General features: G+C 48.2%; 2 protein-coding genes across 8 annotated transcripts in view; both read left to right on the plus strand.

Annotated features, from left to right (window-relative positions):
- Window positions 1–1396: 1396 nt before the first annotated feature.
- Window positions 1397–4618, plus strand: LOC122182891 (regulator of cell cycle RGCC-like). The gene is made up of 5 exons (XM_042876539.1): window positions 1397–1457; window positions 1638–1793; window positions 2219–2299; window positions 2693–2755; window positions 3659–4618. The coding sequence occupies exons 1-5, from the start codon at window positions 1412–1414 to the stop codon at window positions 3664–3666; spliced, it is 354 nt and encodes a 117-aa protein (XP_042732473.1). The 5' UTR covers window positions 1397–1411; the 3' UTR covers window positions 3667–4618.
- A 7401-nt stretch (window positions 4619–12019) lies between these two features.
- LOC122182845 (H(+)/Cl(-) exchange transporter 5) overlaps window positions 12020–22917 on the plus strand; it is a 41952-nt gene continuing 31054 nt past the window's right edge. For 2 of the 7 annotated variants that reach the window (XM_042876463.1, XM_042876457.1), the window contains exons 1-3: window positions 13827–14091; window positions 14558–14723; window positions 15498–15844. The gene's annotated coding sequence lies outside the window, so the exon portion shown is untranslated. The other 5 variants (XM_042876459.1, XM_042876462.1, XM_042876460.1 and 2 more) reach the window with 5 other exon arrangements.

A 22917-nucleotide genomic window follows, 5' to 3' on the forward strand; every position in this document is an offset into this window, starting at 1 on the left:
TGCTATAAAAATATGTTTTAAAACAGTCAGAAATTTTGTCTGGCAGTTTGCAGCCCCCAGGTGCCAGGACAGAGTGATGCTGCTGAGGGCAGCTGTGGGCTGCCTGCTCACACACTGCTGGAAACAGTTTGGGCTACACAACACCAGAGGGGTTTTACAGCTAGAGTCAGCTTTAGAGGTCTTAAGAAGGTTAGAACTGGTAAAGTTCTGCATCAGAACCAGCCCAAAGCTGGCTGTGGGCCAGCACTCTTGTGGCTTAGTAGGAGGGGAATTGCCTGGGGTTTCCAGCTTTCCCAGTACTGTGTTATTTACAGTGAAAACCCCGGAGCACAGTATGGCAAATCAGACCATGGCCAGTCCCACTGCAGTGTAAAATACTGCTGTAATAACTGCTTGCTTCTCGATGACCAACGTGCAATTTCTTCTAAACACAGGTTCTGCACCACGAGGGCTGAGATCATATTCTGTGCCACTCTGCGTTGAAACGAATATAGGGATGCTAGCTTACACCCAGAAAGTGTCAGCTTTAGCTGATAGTTCAGGAGTAAAGCTAAAGAAAACTCCAAATGAGTACAGTTAGAAAACACAGACATGCTTTTTTTTTTTTTCTTCTGAAGACTATAGTGTCCCTCTGTGACCAGTTCATTCACCCAAAGGATTCCCAACTTAGATTTAGGGGTGGCAGAAAGCAATCAGAGCTCCCCATTGCCCCCTGAGACCACCAAGGTGATGGGAATTGAAACTACAGACAGAACCCACTGATCATCCTAGAATCAGAGAGGATAGAGCAGCTTTGAGGTCCCTCTGGATGGTAGTGCAGCCTCCTGCTGTGTCTGCCACTCCTCCCAGGCTAGTGTCACCTGCAGCCCAGCTAGGGTGCACTCTGCCCCAACATCTTTTCAGAGAAGATGTAGAACAGGACAGTACACAGAATGGACTCCTGGGGTGCTCTGTCTCATACTGCCCCCCAGTTAGCCTTTGTGCCACTGATCACCCTTTTGGCTTAGCTGCTCACCCTTGCTGTAGGTCAGTTTTTCAGGCCAAGGCAAACTCAAGCTCACAAGCCCACTCTGCGACTATCACAGACAGTGGCCTCTTGGAGGCTAAAAGCTCTTTTTTGGAAGAGCTGGGCTAATGACTAGTACGGGCAGCTGGCAGGAGATGCTGAGGTCCGCAAGCACATAGCCGACCTCCAGCCTAGGGCCAACCGCGCTTGGACAACCGCACCGGGAAACAGCGCGGAGGAGGAGGCTGGGCTAGGTTGGGCTGGGCTGGGCTGGGCTGGGGGGAAACCCGGGGAGACCCAGACCGGCGCTGCGGTAACAGCATCCCGCTCCCGGCGCTGCCCCGGCCCCGCCCGGTGCCGCCGATTGGTGCGGAGCGGCCCGCGGGGCGGCGGCGCTGATACAAAATGCGCCGCGACCGCCTCCGCCACATCGGAGCATCGGGTCGGGGAGGTAAGTGCTGTGTGCTGCCGGGATCCCGCTCCTCTCCAGTCGGAGGGAGCCTGTTCGTGGGGCGCTGCGGGCTATGTGATCTCTCGGCTATGCGGTCTGTTGGTCGCCAGCCTGGGACGGCTCCCGAGGCTTTGCCCGGTGCGCTTCCCCAGTCCCTCACTGCCCAATGCTTCCCTGCAGCCATGTCGGACGAGCTGAGCGATCTGCTGCGGGAGTTCGATGAGGTCGTCGAGGGCTTCGACAGAGGCCCCGCGAGTCAGTATGAGCGGCACTTGGAGGAGCTGAAGAGGAAAGCGGGCCACAGTGTGTACGACAGCGGCATCGATGAGCTGGAGAGTGAGTGTGGGGCTGCGGGGGAGGGTGGTGTTCCTGAGGGTGGAATCGCTCTGAGAGCTCTGGGGCTCTTCCATGATAAAACACGAGTTTTTCTGCTGGTTCAGCCCCTGGGCTGCCTGTCTGACCCGACTCGTGGGCAGGATGAGTAATGTGGTGTCTGGGAGGGCTGTGGTTATGGCTGGGTCCTGGTCCAGGAGCTGCCAGCATCTGCTGGTACTGCTTCTGCAGAGCTGTTTGAGAGAACAGGGAAGATCATGCCCAGCAACCTACGAGCATTCCTTCTAGCCAGGGAGGAGCGGACAGACTGAACAAGTGAGAAAGTAGCCCAGAGTCCTGCAGTGTGCACGGGGTCGGTCCCTGGTTCTGCAGTCTGTTTACTGGGTGCCTCTGGCCTTAGGCAGTGAATGATGCTTTTGCACCCACAGGTACCAGCACATCCCCAGCAAGCAGCTTGAACTCCAGTGAGGAAGATCTCAACACCCACACTGGTCCTTACTCCTCTAAAGGTAAGTTGGGAAGGTCTGTCTGAAGGGCTGTTAGCTGGGGTTTCCCTGCCCTGCATTAGGGAGGTATTACAAGCAAGTGAAGGAAGTTCCGTGCCTTGTAGCTGGGTCATTGTGCTGCCACTCCCAGAGCCTGGGTATGAAACTGGAAGCAGAGAGGATGGGGTTGGTGGGCTGTGAGGAGACGGCTAGTTCTCAGGTGTGGAGGTGTGTGTCTGCAGTCAGTTAGCCCTGGGAATTTCCTTTCTGTGCTGCCCTTGGGTAGTGTTGTTGTTGTGAAACCTCTTTCCCAGAGCTCTGCCAGCTCTGATCTGTGTGCTCCTCACTTAGATTGGAGGGGTGTTGGTGGAGGGGAGTGGGATGAAAGAGCACTGATGGTGTCTTTCTATCTGCTAGCTAAGCTTGGAGACACGCAGGAGCTGGAGGAGTTCATTGCGGATCTGGACAAAGTATTAGAGGGTATGTATGTGGTTCTGTCCACCAGGCTCTCCCACATATATGGGACAGCTTGTGACATCAGTGTGGTTTCTGCAGAGCTGGCTGTGCTCTGGCACTGGTGTGGAGTTGGAGTATGACTTTTTTTTCTTATCTTTCGATTGAGGCAGAAATTCTTCTGTGTGAATATCTCTGGCACCTCAGTTTCCCCAGCTATTGAAGTGGAGGTGGCAGTACTGCCCTCGAGGAGAGCCCTAGTGATATGTGCCTATTGAAAATGTCCTATGAGGAATGTGAGGGTTCAGGCTGATAAGTACCAACTAGCACCGGCCTGGGGAAAGGCCCATTGGAACATGCAGACAGTGAGCAAGTCTATCAGAGTAGAACGTTGGCATCTGCAGAACAGAAACCACTTTGGATGCTGTGTGCAGTGGTGGAATGGGGAATTCCAGCTGTCTGAAAGCACAGCTGGGTTGTGATATCACTCTGCAGATGCTCCCTTACTGACATAGGGCTTAGCTGCAGGTGTCCCTGAAGAGTGGAAGTGTCATGCTGAGTCTCTCTGGCTGGCTTTCTTGGGCAGCGTTACAGCATTGTGAGGTTGGCACTAGCTGGGGTAACTTGAGGCATGGGGGTCATCTTTTCTATTTTTGCCCTCCCCAGTAGGTCTTTGATCCCAGTATCTGTTCCCATCAGTCAACTCATTTTGGATGTGCAAAAGGGAGGGGAAGGAAATGTTGTTTCGGCTGGCCCTGAGTAATACTTCGAGTTAGTAATGAGGAAAGGGAGCTGCAGCCCTGACTGCAGATTTCTGCTCTAACCCTTCTGCAGGTGATTCTGGGAGCAAGCGTGGGGATATCCACTGTAGTAATGCACCCCCTCCAGCTATTGTCTCACTACTTTTCTATCTTACTGCTTGTCCCATAGAGATGTGAGATGTGGTTTTGGTGGAAAGTTTGGAGAAGGATCCACAGCAGATACACCGAGTGCCTCCCTGATGTACCTAATGCTTCTGTGTCCCTGCCATCCTGCAGCTGAGTGGGTAACAGCTCCTCTGTGCTATGACATGCTATTTCATGCCAGGGAAGGACAATCCCAGCCACAAACATGGACTGATCCTGCCTCGACAACTGCTTCTTGCTCCAGCAGTGGGAGAACTGGAATGTGTTTCTGGTGCTGTGGGGTTGGGGACAGCTGCGCTTGTGCCAGTCTCATGGCACTGGCAAGCTTAGGCCTGCATGTTCAGCTCTGCATGTTCATGGCACCCCAGTCAAGGAGAAGGAGGGGCTCCCCAGACCCCGGGGCTGGGCAGGGCAGGCTGGCATAAAGGCAGTGGGAGCCTGAGGATGGTCCTCAACATTACTGTGGACACAGCCATGGAACAGCGCTTTCATCCTTGCCTTGGGCCTGCCATGAGATCTGCTGAGGTCTGCTGGCTAGCAGCTGTGAATGATGACATAGTCAGCTCTGCTTTAATTGCTGGGCTTCAGTCTGCCTCCATATGCAGGACAGGACTCTGCTGGCACTAAGATATGAAACCCTCTTGGTGAGGGCATCAGGCTATGCTCTGAAAGAGGGACTCGTGGCTGCTGACCAAGTGGATCTGGGGAATTTATCCTCTGGATTCAACAGTGGCATGATGGTGATATGGGTGAAGATCAACTAGCAGTGCTTCACTGACACCTTGGTGTCCTCTCCTGGTTCAGGAAGTCTGTCCCTGCAGCAGTATGTCAGGCAGTGGCAGCCATTGCTGGCCTGTTGCTTCTCTTGGGTATCTGCAAGTAAGGCCCCTGCCTGGACCCCAAGTGCCTCTACCCTGACTTCTGCTGTCAATACTGTAACAATGATGATGTACACTGTACAGTTAATATATTTTTATGAACGGGATTTTAAGTCTCTGAGTTTGTCTCTGTGTTTTTGTCCTGCTCCTGTGAGCTTACTTCATCTCTGGAGCTGCCTGCAAGGAGACACTTCTCTCAGCCCTGGGTGCTCCCCGTGGGCTATGAGGGGTTGGGGAGGCTTGGAATGAGTTAAGCAGCCTTCCACTGGCTGAAGGCAGGTGGGAGACTCCAGTGGATCCCCTGGTCATCTTGCCTGGGCTCAGCTTGCCTGTGCCTGGATGACCCAGAGCATGGGGTAGGTTCTGTTGCTGTCAGATTTATCTCTGAGCTCCTGCTGTCTATGGGACCAGTCCGTGCTCTGCTGTTCCTGACAGAATCTGACAGAACTGCAGAGGTTGTAAGGGACTTCTACAGACAATACTCCCCCATTAAAGCACATTTCACAGAATGGCCAGGGTTGGAAGGGACATCAAGGATCATGAATCTCCAACCCACCTGCCACATGCAGGGCCACCAACTTCCCCATTTAATACTAGACCAGGCTGCCCAGGGCCCCATTCAATCTGGCCGTGAACACCTCTAGGAATGGGGCATGCACAGCTGTTCCAGCACCTCACCAGTCTCTCTGTAAAGAACTTCCCCCTAAATCCAACCCAAATCTTCCCTCCCTCAATTTAAAACCATTTCCCCTTGTCCTGCTGTTATCCACCCTTTCAAAGAGTTGATTCCTGTCCTGTTTGTAGGCTCCCTTTAGGTACTGAAAGGCTGCAATGAGGTCACCCCGCAGCCTTCTTTTCTCCAGGCTGAACAAGCCCAGCTCCCTCAGCCTGTCTTTGTAGGGGAGGTGCTCCAGTCCCCTGATCATATTTGTTTCCTATAGTAGGTTGCACAGGTAGGTGTCCAAACAGGTCTTGAATATCTCCAAAAAAGGAAACTCCACAACCTCTCTCAGCAGCCTGTTCCAGTGCTCTGTCACCCTCACCTTCAAGATGTTCTGCATATTTGTGTAGAATTTCTTGTGTTCTAGGTTTCTTGCCGTTGCTCCCGGTCCTACCACTACGCACTGTGGAAAAGCGTCTGGCCATATCCAACTGCATTGATCAATGTTTATAAATATCTAGATCCCCCTTCTGTCTTATCTAGGCTGAACAGATCCAGGTCTCACAGCTTTTCTTCGTGTGGGAGATGCTCCAGGCCCTTCATCATCTTTGTTGCCCTCTGCCGGACTTCTTCTAGGGCCAGCAGTGATATATGGACAGCCTGAAGGAGGGTGGCAGCATCTGCTGGGGAGGCTTTAGGAGTGTCCCCTGCTGTGATACACTGCTCTCTGTATCCCGAGGACTCAAACATTCTTGCTGCTTTGTGTTCTGCTGGGAAAGTGCCCTGCCCTGCTGGGACAGGGACAAAATCCAGTTGCTGAGAATGGGGCTCCCTGGAGAAATTTCAGGAGCTGGCAGAGGGCCTGGCTGCTCTAGCAGGGGGGATGGATCCACCCAGCTGCACTGGCCTTGCTGGAGAGGTGGAAGAGAATGGGGCACGAGCAGCTGGAGGGCTCATCAGCAGCTCTATGAAGGGGCAGGGCATATAAATTGCAATTGCAGCTGTTCAGACATCCCCTCAAGTGAACTTGGGTGGAGGAGGTGCTCAATAGAAGGAAAGAGCCTGAAGCAGAGTACACTCTGTTCCACCTCCATGTGTTAGAGGAGATGAGATACCTACTTTACCCTAATGGTACGTTACGGGGATTATTTCTTGACTGCCTTAAAGAAATGAAGTAAACAAGATTTGTTGCTGTGAAGCCAGGTTTGCAGCTGTGGGTTTATCCCCAGTATGTTTGGCAAAGTGGGGATGTCTGTGGATAGTGTTGTACAGAGGCTGCTTTGGGAGCTCCCTCTTGCTGGAGGACAGGCCCTGATGTTTCCTTTGGTTTTCCCCTCTGTAGAAGCTACCCCTTGGTCAGCACAGTGACCAGGAGGGATGTGGGGAGATGGTGGAGAGGCCCTGCTTGCCTCAGCTGATGACACTGTTCTTCTTCCCCTGTGACATGCTTGTTCACTAGGGCCATGTGGAACTCTGTTGCAACTGTCTGAACTGGAAACGGGACAGCTTCCTTCTCTCCTTGGTTTGCGGGACAGTGACAGTGGGGCGACTGGTCACGTAATCGATTAGTTTGATGTCTAACTGTCCCAGAATTCTGAACAAATGCTAATCCTGCAAAGTGAACACTTGGGGAAGGATAGGAATATGGCTGGAACTTCAGAGCTGTCCCAGCAGAGCTTAGCAAAGGGCAGGCTATGTGTGGAGGTAGTGCGTCATCACTCACTTCATGCTGTGTGCTGTGTCTAATGAGCTGGTACATAGACCCCTGTGCCTTTAAAGGGCAACCAAAAGGTGAGAGGGTGAGAACAGCATGGTGGAACTGGGGGCAGAGATGATGCTTAATGTTCCTTGATGCTAGCACGGGGCAGAGCTCGAGCACCCCACTCTGTGGGGACACTCATCCCACATCAAAAGGAGCAGAGCAGCAGGAGCTGCTGGGACAGTCCATGTGTATGTAGGGGGTGAATGGTGATGTCAGTGACTGTAATGTCAGTTGGGACATTTTTTTTCCTCTCTGACTCATTCTGTGCAGGAGTTTCACCCTTGCAGTCTAACTTTGAATCTGATATTTATTCCACCCACAGCCCTGTTCTCTCTATTGCTTGCATGCTACCAGTATGTGGGGGAAAAGTATTTTTTTTAAAAGCACACCCCTGGCCCGGTTGGCATCATGGCTTTTGGCTGGGCAGCCACAGTGCTGAGTGCTTGCTTGTGGAAACCTGCAGTACTACAGCCCTTAGATGCTGCTTGTTGGCTTACATCAGCAAGGTGGCTGCAAATGTTGCTAAGCAACTACATATATAAATACTTTAAAACCTCAAATTTGCTGTGCCTGATAACCCCTGTGATGCATCACTGCTCTTCTGCTGCAGGGGCATGTTTGTTGTGGGTGCTGCTAGGAGAGGGGCCATGTTGTCACCCCAGGCTTCTTGGCCCATCCCCTCGAGCTTGGCAGACCACATTTCTGTAAGTCGCCATGGAGAGGCTGGAGCTATGGCATGAGCAGGGAGATACTGGCCTGTGCGACTGGGAAGTGAGGACACCCTATGTTGACTGTGTTATTTCCAACTATGCATTCAATGCAGTGCAGACTGCTGCCTGGTAACCATTCTCCTGTTTTCTTAGAAGCAAGAAGAGCATACATGGGGCTGCTGAAGGATGGGAAGTGGCTAACCAAAATTAAGGCAACTGTAGCCTCATAACTGTGCTATTTCCTACAAGCCCAGCTGCAAACTCAGTCTTTCTGGAGAGTGCAGTGTTTGTTTACCAGAGAGTAGCTACTGCTGCAGTAGTGAGTCCCGTGTGCTCTTTTCACAGGGTCTCCTCTGAGCAGACATTCCTCGTACCTCCCTGTTTCCACAAACCCTCCTGCTTTTTCCACCCCCACCATCCATCGGACAATCTGCTGTATGGTGGCCTCCCAGGAGGAGGGCAGATGTGAGACCTGGAGAGGCCTTTGTGGAGGCTGGTGGAGCAGGATGCTTCCTCAGCCTACCACAGGGCTGATGTTCTTTCATGAAGAAATTTTTGAAGAAATTATAGAGTAAGGGGCTGATTTTCTTCTTTGCATTCAACTAGATTAGGTCAGTCCTGTGATGGGAACATACACTGAGGTATTTGTACACAAATCTAAACAAAACAGCAAGGTAAGGAGCTATTACATTTCCTGCCCTCAAAACCATGTGGCGAGAGAACATATTACCTCATTATTGAACTGTACGAAGGTTACTGAGCTCTCTATTTCAGCAAAACTTCTCTTTCATGCATGTGTAACCATAGCCCTGATTCTGAACTGCATATATTCTTGCTTTGAGTAGCTCTTGTTGGGTTGAGCTCTCACAGCTCAGGGTTGGGTGCGCTTGCTGATTTGGGGAGTCATGTGCCCCACTTCATTTAGGTCAATAACCACATCCTCTGGAGGGAGGAGAAATATTTAACCCTCCAGACAGTTGGGCTGGCCACAATGATGTAAGATCTCTCAAAATACTCACAGCATAACCTAACCCCAGGGATAGCACCTGCTACTTCTCTTTTCTGACAAGCCCTCTGGCATATTTTGGGGGAATTGTTCCATGTTTACAGAAATGGGAGATATAGGGTACTTTCAGGTCCTGATTTAAAGTAGTATTTTCCAGCAAGCTTTTTAGCTGTGAGGCACATGAGAGAAGAAAGCAAATCTCTCTGCACTTCACATACTTCCCCTCCAATAGATCATCACTCTGCACCTTCTCAGAACCCAGTTCATCCTGTGCTGGTTTGATAATGTGCATTCATCTTTGTAGCTGTCTAGGTTGTAAAAGTCTATGTTGCTGTGCTGAGTGTCTGCGGACTGTGACTGTGGTATGACTCAGGCTCTGAGTCCTCCTCAGCCATTTCTTCCTCACGTCTTGGATTTATCTGAATCAGCTGCAGCCGTGCAATAGCTGCTTGGCTCTCTTGGCAAGAAACATGCCTCTGTTAAATGGGGTGGCTTGAACTCCTCCAAGAGGAACTTGCAATTCAGCAAGGAGGAAAGCAAGAGAAAGCTTTGGCTTTTTGTTTCTGTCTGTTGAAACTATTCCTCGGAAACAAACTGCCTTCCCAGAACTGAAAGGTATGATGCAGCCCAGTAATGCTAGTCCCATCACCCCTCCACCTTCATAGGTCGCAACTCCCACCATAGAGACAGCAGATTCTAGAAGTGATGTCAAAGAGGGATGTGAAACCATGGAGTGATCTGGTGGAGAAATACGACACTTGGGACTTCACAGGTCATCACTGCTCTGGCAGTTCTCCAACTGCTGGAAGGAAAGGCAGGAAAGAGGGGAGCTGGTTGGGGTGGAGCTGCAAGGAGAGCTGTAGTTTAGGCTGAACTGGTCAGGTTTTGACCACAAGTGAAAGAAACATGACTGCAGAACACAGCAACGTGGCCCTTATGGGTGACCCATGAGGCTAAGGGCTATATAACAGCCACAATGTGCTCAGCCTACTTGCAAAGAAGAACAACAATGCAAGGATCAAGATATTAAAGCTGAAATAGGCAGCTGAGGGGAGACGGAGGTCTCCATCAAGCACAGGGTGTTCAGAGAACCAGGCTGAAGGTGCTTCTCAGTGACCTCTCAGCATCCATTACAGCCCACAGAGGATTCTTTAGCTACACCACCTCTCAACAGGATATTTGCCATGAACAGCAAGTCTCTCCCGGACCATCTTTTAGGATGCTCTAGTGCCCAAGAGCTGAATCCCTGTTCTAAATAGAGCTTGAAGGACTTTCCCAGTGTGAACTCCTTCAGTGATCAACTTAATTTCCATAGTAAACAGTGTACTACTGCCTGCAGTGTCTGTCTGAATAGATTGCAGAGTAGTGAGTGATATCTGTAGCAAGTTGCTGTCTGACTTCATCCCTCAGGTATCCAAAGACACAATGCAGGCAGTGGCAGCCAGCACAGCATCCTGTCCCCTTGCCTCAGTAGGTCACTTCCCTTGATTGTTCTACTCTGCTAAGGACAAGAGTTGGCTGCTGCCATCCCTGGGGACAAGGAACAGATGAGTATTGCATGCCTCTAAATGAGTGGAATTTCATTCAATGGCAAAATTCACCTACAGCATTGAACAACAGTAGGGAAAGGTTATCCAGACTCTCTCGGCTTTCTCCTGCCACCTTTTCCCCCATTTCTTTATAAGATGCTTTCCTGCACTTCCCAACGACAGCAGTATCAGCTGGACCAGTGACAGGAGTCTGATCTCCTTTCTGGCCAATATCCCTTTGTCTGATGTTGCTAAGACTGCCCAGGTTGGGGCAAGACTTATGGAGAACATAGAAACAAAGCTGATCCATATCCTGGCTCCTTGCTGGCTTAGCTGGCGTTAACCTCATAATTAAACTAATTAAATGAATACGAGCACAGTGGAGTCCTGTATCACCATCCTTCTGGCACCAAGTCTGCATTCAAGCAGGGAGTTAAGCCTGCAAATTCTCTGAAACCCTGCTCAACACAATCACCTCAGATTTTCTGCACTGAGGCAAGCACTGAGTCTATTCATATTATTTGCAGTGATCTTTGGACTTTAAATATCTTTTCTTCTGTAATTCTTGTAATTCTTCATCTTTGTTAGTATGATGACCAGCCGCGTGCTCATTTTTTGCTGCAAGTCTCACGTGACTTTTCTTGTTCTGCATGTACTACCACTGCAGGTTATTTTTAGAATTTAAAGAAAAGGGCTCATTATGAGATGATGCCAAGGAGAAAATTGTGCTGTGCACAGGGAGTGGCATGAGACTGGATACTTTCAGCTCTGTTCCTTGCCTCCTTGTCTGACCCAGCCAGTCACGTGTTTCCAGCTTCTGCTATTTCAGGTCTTCCTGTTTCCCTAAAACAAGCAGCTTCCCAGCACGCTGGGGATTAAACACGCAAATGTAAGGCTGTCACTGCCTTCATGTGATGGGTCTGACATTCTTCTTTTGGTGAAGCTCTCGGACAACTAGCATAGAAAACAATGGACAGGAAAACGGGGAGAAGTTGTCTGCCTTCCCTTTCCGTGGCCCCTTGTGTGCATTGTTTGTACGTGTCTGCATTTGTCTGCAAGTACCACCAGGTCTGAGTTTCCGATACTGAAGTTTCTCCATGGAGCTGCCAAGAGAGTCACAAGGGAAGTGCTTCTCTATCAAGCACAACATGGTGGTATGGTGGAGCAGACCCTTCACCTTGTCGTTCTTCCCTGGTTCCACACCTCTGCTTCTCTCTCCCAGACATCATTGCTTTTCATAAACTCAGTTTTCTGCTGACATTTCCACAGTTCATCTCTCTGTCCCATTGGTCTCCGCTGTCTCAGGCCTTTTGCATATTATGCAAATATGAAGATAAATCCTGATTTCCAGGAGGAAATAAATGATAAAGTTCATCCGATGAGAAAATCTCTTCTTCACCAGAAAACACTCTGAGCATGGGTGGAAAACAGTGGAAGGCGAAATCGAGCGGCTCCAACTCCCACCAAGGCAGCTGAGAGTGTGTATCAGTGCAGTGCATGTCTAAGGAGGAAAATACCAGGGGTACCACTTGCAAAGCCGGAGAACAGATGGGTGTGCTGGGGCTGGCTGTGTCCAGCAGCACAGCCTGAAGTTGAGGTGAGAGAAGCTGGTGCTCATTTCTTGCCACTAACCATTGGAAGAACCTGGCTGAGCTGTGTAAAGATCAGCTAAATCAAGGGTTTGCTCCTTCAGGACTTGTGGCTGAGCTTCCTCTTTTGAAGGGTTTTCACTTCCATGGCATGATGCTAATGTCATCTTGTGTGGCAGCTGTTACGCTAAAACCAGTTTCTTCTACCATACCCAAAATAGGAGTGCAGCAAGTCCCGCCATGATTGAATCTCCTTGTGACACCCCTTAGTGTGACATGAGAAGCCTGAAAGTAGCTGGGCTTTCAATTAAGGGACATGGGTTTTTCCTCATGCCATAAGCAAAGCAACTGAACAGATGCTCCTGGTGGAAATAAACACATCTGCACAGCACAAGAGTTGTTTTCTGTCCCAAGGAGGAGCTGGACTTGCCCCGAGTAACTTCAAGAGACTCTCCAGACACATGGACTCTGCTCCTAGGACAAGGGACATCTTGAAGTTCGGATCCTGTCCTCTTATCCTCGTGCCAGCAGGGGCCCACAGAGCTGTCTACTGCAAGACTCAGTCTCCTGCTGGGAACAAGTGAGTTCTGATTCCATTCCTTCACTTTGCTGTGGCCTGAGCATGTTTTTGTGCTGTTCTGGGATGACTCCCAGTGGAGACCAGCAGTGTTGTCCAGCTCAGAGAAGAATCAGCTAAGTTTTAAGCCAGTTTCGGTGAGAAGATAAGAAGGGGGCTCAGGCAGTTTTCTAACTGTCTTCTGCTGCTGGGAGTCTGTGACCTGCGCAGCAGATAGGCAGCGAGAGGTAAAAGACGTCAAGGGAGACGGTGAACAGATCAGACCGCGGGCTGCTCCTGGCTGCACCACTGCTGCCCTCTAGTGCTGCCAGAATCTGTGCCTCTGCCAATTCCCGGCCAGACTGGCGTGACGGCTGGGGACCTGGTGAGTGGGCCATGGTAGCTTGCTGCGGGAAGTCTGGAATCCAGGGACTCTGCCTGGTACTATGTGCTGGGCGCATGATACGTAACCTCTCCAAGCTGCTGCTCCAAAGGCCTTAGTGGTGTTAAGGGTGCTAATATGCTGAGGATGAGGGGCTGGTGAGAAAATCCCAGTAAAGCCTGGTGCTGCACATCCTACACAGCAGCCGCCAGCGAGTGAGAAAGTGCCACTGCATCACAGCGCTCAGCCCTCAGGGACAGGACTCCACAGAGAGGAGTATGGAGAAGGCACAGCCCCAGGACATGTCAGGAGATGCAGGAGCCTCCCATTGTCATGGCACAGAGACAGCCTGGGGATCTGTGGTCCCTGCCTGGACTCAAGGCAGGATCTCTATTCCTATTCTACTGCCTGCTGGCTGCAGAGCCATGCTGGGAGATGTGTCCATGCAGGTCAGCCATTCCCTGGGAGCTCTGAGCTGAAAGGAAACTGTGTTTTAGCCCCTGGAGCCCTGAGATGACTACCTGACAGGGTCAGGGTGGGGAGAGAATTTCAGAATATCATGAGTTGGAGGGGTCCCACAGGGATCAGTGAACCTCACTCCTGGACACAAAAATTGGACCACGTCTGGACCAGCACTGTCCAGACGCTCCCCCAGCTCAGTACCCTTTCCACATCCAGAAGAGATGAGGGCTGCTGGGTGTAGGGCATCCTGTGCAACAGCACTCATGACAGCCAGGGAGCATTCCACAGTGCAGACACCCCAGCATCTGACATTCCAATCCCAGCCACGAATCATCACTTCAAACTGCTAGCTGAAAGAGTCAAGACACGAGTCTGAGGATCCTCTGGGCGCAAGAAAGGGCTAACATCTTTTATAAACAATTAATGGATCTAAAGGGAAAGGGCTTCCGACGCTTCCCCACCCGGCCGCCCACACCTAAGATGGCGCCTCCCAGACGTACCCGCGCTGAGAGCCCCGCCCCCACCGGGCCATCCGTTCCGGCTGGACATGGCGGAGCGCGAGGACCGGAAGGGGCGGGTTGTGACGTCACACGGCAGCGCCGCGGGTGGAGCCTCCCGTCGCGCGGAGCGCCGGAGGAGGTGGGTGTTGGGGCGGTGCTGAGGGCCTGGGCAGCCCCGGGCTGGAAGCTGTGGCGATAGAGTGCGGCTGCGGGGCCGCTGTGCTGCGGGTTAAAAAGTATTCATACGTGGAGGTTGCTCTTAAGGCTTCCAGCTGGCTCTCGAAGCAGTTGGTTGTCAGCGGAGCGTCTGGAACGAGAGCTGCAAGCACTGAGGAGGCCGCTGGAGCCGGCTGTAGCCCCGGCGTTTGTGTCGGTTACAGAGGTTGAGGTGGCTGCCCAACGTCCTGCAGCCTGAGCACAGAGGTCTGTGCTTCGCTGCGTCTGCGTGCTTCATAACAGTGCGTTTGGAAGCGGCAGGCTGTGGGTGGGAGCGGCTGTGCTTCCCTCGGGCAGCGCTGCGCGGTGCCGGGAGCCGCCGCTGCGGGCTGAGTCTGTCCGGCGCTCCGCTCCGTGCCGCGCCTTGCCGTGCCTGCACAGCGACGGCTCGGGGCGCTGGGGCTCGGCGGGGGTTGCTTAGAGCCAAACGTGCAGCCACACACTCTGTTTTCTTGCCGTTTGTTTTGACAAGGTGAAGTGGTTCGTGTGGTAGAGAGGATTACCAGTCCCCTCACTGACAACGGGAGTAAACAGCTTATAAATAATGAGGATGCGCTCACGGTCATTAGCCCGGGCGTGTCGGTGTGTGACAGAATATCTGTCACGTGGGGAGGAAAGGGAGGAGGAGGTGAATTGCTGCTTAATATTATTTTTTTTCTATTTTGTCTGCTAGGAAATAAAACAGTTCAAGGGAAACTCAGAAGGCTGTGTGTTATTCAGAGTGCTGCTGATAGTGCTGCTGATGAAGCAGGAATCCTGCAGGCCTCTGCTTTTCTCAGTGTCCTGAAGTGTAGGGGAGGAGAAGCCAGTGTCAGTCTGCGGGGCAGAGAGCTGCATATGTAAGTGGGGCATCTAGTGCTTGGACCTCAGCAGTGGGAGGATTCTGCTTCATTCTCTGAGAGAACACAGCGAATAGAGAGGCAAGTTTAAACCAAAATAATGGCAAACTGATGTCCCTTATTGTGCTCTGGCCATCTGCAAGGTCAGGTTGTGTATTAGCTCTGCTGTTGTCATGGTTTGTTTCTTCTCAGGAGAAATATGAAAGGAGCCAGTTTTGTGAATGAACTCTGCTCCATGGGAGAACAGTGTTATGTCCTAACCTATAAACATTTTTGAGTATGACAGTAAGTGAAAATTGGCTCTTTCGTTGTCACATTGTATTCCAGGTTGAAAAACATGAAGTTTTCAAAATATATTTATAATCTAAAAGCTGATTTTATTATTATTTTTTTTGTGTCTGGTGATTTTTCTTGCCCACCATGTTATCTCTCTAGTATGGGCTTAATGCTTATGTCAGCTAACAATAAATTGGTCTTCAGTCCATATGGTGTCAGTGTCGGATCTGGAGGTGAGAAGCAGAAACTCTTGCCAAAACTGCCTCTGTGAAAGTTCAAGAGATGCACAAAATGGGAAAATGGCTCAATTCTCTCTGTACATGCAGTGGTGTTCTTGATGACACTCGACATTAGTTCAGTGCCTTAGAAGGGCTTTCTGTATTATGACTGTGTAGCCCTGAAACAGAGATTATAAACTGTCAGCAGTTTATCATGTGCTGAAGAGCATGTGTCTCGTCTGAGTTTACTTGTCTGAGCAAGTTGTATTTTCTTTTCCAGCTTGCAGTTCCAAGAAGTGTCTGAGCGAAGCAAGGAGTAACTGAGCCGTGGGAGAAGATACTGAAGTTCTTTGCTGAATAAATGTTCTTCTCTTAGTTTCAATTGGCCTCTCCTGTGGATGAATGCTGTTGCTCAGAACAGAAAACTTGAAGTAACTGTTGGATCAAACAGCTTGCTGTGATGTGAACTTTCCAGCAGATATTTACAGAAGAGAGTGACAGAGAAGAATAACCTCTTTCCAATTCTGATTCTACTGGAAGTGCAAATGAGCACCTGTGGCGTCCGTCTCAATTTGTTTGGGTGCTCAAAGAAAAATCCAGTCTGAGGAAGCCTCTGGGAATAGACAGGTGAGAAATCTGTCAGCCAGAATTTGGCAATCTTTTAATACAATAAGTATAACCAGCTTCTGGGTGTTGTTAACTTTAATTTGTCCAAGTTTTAAAGCTTTAAACCTTCATTAATTTTGAAACGTATTCCTCAATTTTCTTTGTAAGCAGAATGAAATGAAATATTTATTTCTGTACTTGTGCAAAGCAGGTGTTTGCAAAATGCTAATGGTCATCAGGATTTCCTAATTTTCAGGATGCATCTTGTTCAGTTGTACTTTTAGCCAAATGGATCTCCTGACCTGGCAGATGGGGGTGGCTGAGGGACTGGGCTGCTGGTACTGGTATGTGGGGGGAGCAGAGATGTGTGGCTGGAGTAGTTCACTGCAATTCTGACTTGAAAAAGTACAGGATTTTTTGTTTGTTTTAAAAATGCCATTCAAACAATAGCTCTATAAAATAGAGAATTGTTTTTAGTTGCAGTGCAACAGCCTAATCGATATCTTGCCTGCCAGAACATGAGTCCTGCTGGGGTCCCTTTCTAAGATATTTTCTGCCCTCTGCAGTGGTGATAGGTGCAAGGTTTTTTTGGTTTAAGACCTAGCAATTGGTTGCTCTACTATATCTGAGTTTTGGATTTGTTTCTTCTGGGTGTTTTTCATATTGTTTTTGGTGTGGTGGTTTGTTGTTGTGCGGATTTCATGGCTTTTTTCTTTTTTTTTTTTGCTTTTTTTTCTTTCTTTTTTTTTTGTATCTGTGGGATTTTGTGGAGAACTACTGTTCTCCAACAGCTGAAATGGTTGGGAGGTACACCTAACCACAAGTGTGAGATTGCACCTCCTCAACCCTCCATATACGTTTGAAAACATAATGGCTGATTTCATTCAGTCTTTTTGTGGATCTTAAATCATGATCTTAAGCTACCAGAAATCTGCAGAAGTTAGAAAAGCACCATAGGCTCTAAAATATCAAAACTCAATTTTCTTTCTTCCTGTTATGTTTTCAGGAGGTTGTTGGAAAGTTGTGCTATGCAGACATGCTTTTATTTTCTCATGTTTCTCTGCTTTTACAACAGAACTTACTTTTTGCTGTTGCCGTATGATTTTGTTGGCTTGATTGCATTTCAGAAATGGGGCTGTGCAATTACTGGCTAGAGCTGTGAGGCAGGATTTTCTTTTCATCTAAATATTTTCCTTCAATAGCTCTCCAGCACTGCTTGCCTCTTTGAGATTTGATCCAGTTCTGCTGCATGGGAAAGAGGGGGTTGTTTGAAAAAACAAGCCACAGAGCCAGTCATCAAATAAGAAATGTAGCAGCAACACCCAGTATTTTGGGAAATATTCTGGCTGAGAAACAATAATGTTAGTGATGTATAATTCCTTTAGCTTTAGATCTCTTGGCAAATTAGGAAGCTGGTTGTGTGATTGTTCTGTTATTCTGTACAATCAGGAATGATGGTGGCATTCTTCTCTCTGGTCTGGGGCCGTTCATCAGCTCTGTGGGTTCTCAAGGCTCATCTGTTGCTTCTGCACTTCTGTCCTATAGATGTTTCACCCTGTGTGCAGGACTCCCCAGCTGTATTATTTCCTTCCTTCTGCTGTGTTGCAGTTTTCTTGCTCCATCCATGGTATGAGAGTTACACGGAAGGTAACACCAGCAGTGTCCCCGGTAGGTTCTAATGATGAAAGACAGTAAAACTTCTGCCATCCAGAACTGGTGATCTTTAACATGTTTATGTAGGGATACAGTGAATCAGTGGGATATGACAAATACCCAGTGTACCTAGACTTTCCCTTTCCTGTCCTTTGTGGACAGCTTCATTTAGATGTTCTGCATGAGCTGAAGTGGATTGAAGTGTGACAGTGCGAGGTGCCCCTGTAAAGGAGCTGCCTGCCACTTAGGCTGTGCTTGAGGGCTGCATTCCACACCAAGTGCGTAAGGAGCAAGGAACTGAGGCTGGCTGATACTGCCATCCTGCTGTTCCTAAACTGATCCAGCTGGTTCGTCCGGGAGCTGGAATTCAAGTCTTAGTGCCTGAGTGCAGAATTTAACAGTAGGTGCATGAGTATTTCTGTGCGTTTCCCATCATGTTTCTAATTATTTATGCTGAAATAACCTAGCTTCTTGATTATGCAGCATAGCTTCATGTGCACTTGTTTCTGAAGCACAGCAAGCCATGGTTTAAGAAGATCGTTTTCTGAATGAGTCCCTTGAGAAAGGAAGTACGTGGATACCATCCATTTCCTAGATAGTTTGGACAGCATTCATTGGCAAAGCAAGTGAGGGAGCTTCCCCAGGACCCTGGTGTGCCTGCTGCATGACACAGACTACACACAGCAGTTGGTGTAACTGCGGGTAGATGGATGGATAGTTAATATGAGCAGCAGTAAAGCAGATAATTTAGTCTTCTGCAGCATTGTATGCCCATTACTGTTAAGCTGTTAACCGAAGTTTTAGTACTTGCCTTTTGAGAAAAACACTTGGATGCTGTGAAATGGCATGCAGATAGCTTATTTCAGGGCTTGTGGAGATGCAGTATTTTGCAGTTGTTGCTCTTCTGTATAGCTGTGTCTTGCAAGGTGGTGTATGTGATGCCTGTCCCTGCATGCTTGGAGTGAAGCCATCAAGGATTTCCTCGACAGTGATGAGTTTGTCTTGTTGAGGAGTTGATGAGACTGCCTGCAGGGAAGGTGGCTTTTACAGCACTGTTCTTACCTGAGAAGAAAGAGGTGGGTGTACTGTAGGCAAAATCTGTAGTTCTCCAGCATGGAGCAATCTGCCGTGGAAACTGCCTCTGTCTCTATGTGGCTCCCTTTCAATTGAAATTCAGCAGGCAATCGACTGAACTTTTTACTTGCTTGTGTAGCAGATGTACTTTTTCCTTCAGAAGAAGGAACGCTGTAGGCATGCATGGGTAAAACACTTTGGGGAAATGAGGATACCCAGATAAGCCCTTTGGTCTGAGAGAAGCAGTGTATGTGAGATTGGGAGAAGGGTTAGACAAGGGGAAAGAAGTTTGTTCGTTCCTTCTTTCTGTCACTGACTTTCATGTTAGTGGTCCTTTTGCTTCTTCATGGATTTTTGGTTACAGCAAAAAATTCTCAAGAAATTTAAGTGCTGTAGTGATATCTACAGAGGGTACGTAAGTTGCTTTTTTAAAAATAACATCTACTACAATATCAATTTTTAAAGTGTTTTAAATAAGAAGGTGCACTGCTGTAGCAAGTGGCAGTTTGTTTATGCTCTTCTTTGAGACTGTAAGAACCATGTCCAAAAAGGGAAAGTCCTTTGTTTGTATCATGTCTATGATCTCTGAAGTGCTGTGTAACAATAAATAAAAGGTTTCTGATGGAATGTATGTGCATTTAGATGCTTCAGAACATTTTATAGCAAATAGCATGGAAAGTATTCAGCAAGTGTTGAGATAGGATTTGAAATCCATGTGTTGGCTATGGTAACTGTGGTGGTTGATGTCAGTGTTCCACCAGTAGCCTGGTTGTCAGAACCATCAGACTGCTAAGTGCTCTTCCTGAGAAACTTGCTGGAGATCCAAGTGGAGAGTTAGGTGGCTTACTTCAGTTGCTTTACTCTTTAAAGGAAATTAACTTTGGGACAGTTTGGTAGCGTTGTATTTTGAGGGAGCTGAAGTTCTGTATAGCTGCAGGATGTTTGCACACTGAAATGTTGCAAGTCTGTATGTGACCTGACTGCTGTGCTCTATTGCTGGAGAGTGAAAGGTGAACTATTGAATGTGCATCCTTGTTTAGTGGGGGACTGAAAAATCTGTAGAGATAAGCAGCTAGTCCTTATGTATTTCAGTCAGTGAGTAAGCCCTTGGCTACCCTGGTGTTTATGTGCCAGCTTCTTCTGTTTCAGTCAAATGGATTTTAAAACTGTCAGATTGTATTTCACTGCTTCCAATTTTATCCTCCCTCTTCAGGAAGTTTGTTTTTTTAACATCTTGTGACTATGCAAGAATGTTTTTATAGTTAAGATCAAATAGCCAGTCAGTCTGAACAAAGTGTTTACGTTCAGAATGAGATTCACTGCTTTGAGGAAAAACGTACAAAATCCATTGCATTATATGCACTGAGAAGTTCAGGCGGGTCTCGTACAGATGGAGGTGTTCGAAAGGTAACTGGTGCACACAGCACTCAGGCTTTGCATTGAATAGCATTCAGCATGTGCCAGTTGCAATTTTCATTGCAATTGGGCAACAGTTCTTTGAATCATTAACCCCAGCCTTCCCAGGAAGATTTAGTAGTAGATTGTGCCAGCATTCTGCTGCTCCTCTGACCTTCTCATAATTACAAGGGAAGTTTTTTTCGTCTCACTGAAAGTTTTGTGCAAACTGGATGTTTTATGGTTTCTTTGTGCCTCTGAAAATTACCTCTTAAGACTTTTGTAACTTATAGTTCAGTAATTTGAGCTTTTTAAAATGTTGCTAAGCAAGAAGAGTGGTCTCCTGAGAGTACTTCTTACCTGACAGCATTTTATTCTGTTTGAATTTAAGAGTGTACTAATATTTTGTTTTGTGGTTATTTGGCATTTTTTGTCTGACAAAGTTTTGAGTATCAACTGTTTCCGTTATGGAGGACTTCTGCTCCATAATTTTGAATTCTCATTCTTTTAGAATTCTATTAGAATAACTGGAATATATGCAACAGATAGAAAAATAATGTGATAGTTACATTGCTGTAACTATGTCATCAAAAGTGAAGATGCCCTGTAGTTGTGCTGGTTGCACACTTAGTGGTTGTGGTCTGAATAGTGTGGGACTGTATGTTGTGCACTTATTTCCTTAAAAAGTGAATTTACAAAGCATTAGCTCTGTGGCCATAGTAGCTTACTTCATTCAGGAAGTAGGAAAAGGTCTGCATCTTTAATATCTTATGTTCTTGTTTGTCCTATTGGGGTGAACAGTCTAGGGGGCAGGTCCATGCAGTCTGGGGGGCAAAACAGTGCTAAGCTTTGGAAATGAGAGAGGTGATATGGCCTCTTGCTAGAGCAGTTCTTGGGACCAGTCTCTTGCAATATGGGGAAATTCTTTTCAGAAACAGTGTGGAGCCTTTGAACTTAGGTTTAAACAAGACTGATGTGTATCCTCTGTGTTTTCATACAATAAAATGGGAAAAGAACACTTTTTATAAAACCTGTATTTGGCTAGTCCTGCTGCTTTTCATGCTGTCTTGCATGCCTTTTAGATCTGTTAAGATCTTATCTTGCATCCAAGTAACTTCTCACTTGATTTAGTGCTGGATGCATTGTGCTTAGTTTGATCTGGATAAGCAGATCAAAGTAATGAAGTGCTGTGCAGTGTCAGATACAGCAGAAGAGAGAAGTGAAAGTGTAAGGCAGCGAGCTGTGATGTGAGCGTGCTGTGACTGTAGCAGTCTGGTGCAGGCTAAAGCTCAGTGCCTGCCTTGGTACCTCACAGGGTCCATAGAGGAGCCCCAAGCCTTGGCACCATGGGTGCAGCGTAGAGCCCAGAGCTGCTGCCCAAGTTCATTGCTGTGGAGAGAGGTGAGGGGACATCTGCAGCCTTCAGACACGTGAGCATTGCCCTGTGCACCCCTTGACTCCCCATTGCTTTTCCTTAGAGTGGGCTTTGGCTGTAGCTACTTCAACATACTCCTATGCCAATCTGAGGTTGGAACTAGTTGCCAGGGAGGGGGGGAAGGAGCCTACCTCATTAATGAGAACGAGCCTTTGGGACTGTTCTGCTTCCCAGAGCTCTCCTGTTAAAGGACTTGGCTGTGGGAACAGCTTTGTTTGTGATCCAGCTTCGCTGGAGGTTTTGGCAGGAAGAACTGCAGAGCCTCATCCAAGATTTTGATGTTTTCATGATGAAAATTGCATCTGATCTGTTCTTAATGCTGAGGCTGTCTTTGTGATGCAAAACACCCGCACTTAGTCTGACTGTCTTGCTGGGGATCATGTGTTAATCACACTTCTGATTTGCCTTGGGAAGGCTAAATTAGGGAAATCTGAGTGCTGTGAAGGTTTACTAACCTAGGGATGGCCTGATTTTCCGTTCAGGTTAGGCTACTTTTTATCAAAACATTGACTGGAAAATTGAGCTGGAAGTGCTTATGAAGAAACAAGTGGATACGTGTGTAGAGGCTCTGCTGCTGGACTGGGGCAGCGCTGTTGGAGCTAAGGCTGGGCTGGCCCTTACATATAAGGAGGACTTATTTTAGGTCCTACTTTATTCAGTTGAGGGGCAGAAAGATGGGAAAAACTATGAGAAACTTATTTTCTCAGAAACTATACATTTTTTCTTCCACTTGCTCACTTAAGGAACCTTTTTTTCACAAGTACACATCCAGATCGCTTTCTGTGGGAAGCATCCTACAAAAATAAGAGCTTCTGAAGACAAGCACTGTCTGTGCTCACAGTACTGTGATCACAGCAAATATACCAAACAGGCTGCTTTGGTCTGGACCATGCTGTCACGATGACCTGTGCTGTACTTTGACTGGGCTGCTGGAAATATGAAATTAACCCTGAAGGTGCCACCTTTGGAGTCGGTGGGCACTTGTGGCCTTCTATAAGGAAGAGAAGCCACCCTCAAATGGGTAATACTCAAGAGGATAAAAAAACAAACCGATTAGGGAAAGGTGGGTGTCTGAACAGGAGGAGAGCCTAGGCCCAGGAGCTGTCATGGGCCTATGGTTATCATCACAAGGCAGATGCCAATTAAAATGATTTTTGGAAACATAAGTGGCAGTTGTATGGGACCTACATTTATTCTGCAGTGTGTTCTTTGCCCTGAATCACTTCCTGCCATGGAAGCTGGATGGATTGCAGTGCAGAGGTGTGTCAGCAGGTTGGAAGCAGCATGCATAGCTCTGGCAATGGGGGTAGCTGTTGGGAAATTCAAGGTGCGGTCTGTATCTCTAAGTAGATAACAGGCAGTTTAAGCTGTCGTAAATGTTTCTACTTGCTCAAACAGGAAGAAGTCAGACGCTCTGAGGACAGAGCATGTCTGTTCTGGGTGAAGTTGGGGTCTGTCCAGTTGTGTATATCTTGTCACAGTACTTCACTGGTATCTGCATGTGGGACAGGTCTTGCTGTGCATCTCCAGTACAGCA

This window comes from Lagopus leucura, unplaced genomic scaffold, assembly GCF_019238085.1.
Source record: "Lagopus leucura isolate 7727_CA_CO unplaced genomic scaffold, USGS_WTPT01 Super-Scaffold_100016, whole genome shotgun sequence".
NCBI lineage: Eukaryota > Metazoa > Chordata > Aves > Galliformes > Phasianidae > Lagopus > Lagopus leucura.

Excerpts from the sequence above, each read along its gene's own strand:
- LOC122182891 (XM_042876539.1), top strand. The coding sequence starts at position 1,412 with ATGCGCCGCGACCGCCTCCGCCACATCGGAGCATCGGGTCGGGGAG. Across the intron at positions 1,458-1,637 it reads CGGAGCATCGGGTCGGGGAG|CCATGTCGGACGAGCTGAGC; the intron begins GTAAGTGCTGTG and ends GCTTCCCTGCAG. Across the intron at positions 1,794-2,218 it reads CGGCATCGATGAGCTGGAGA|GTACCAGCACATCCCCAGCA; the intron begins GTGAGTGTGGGG and ends TTGCACCCACAG.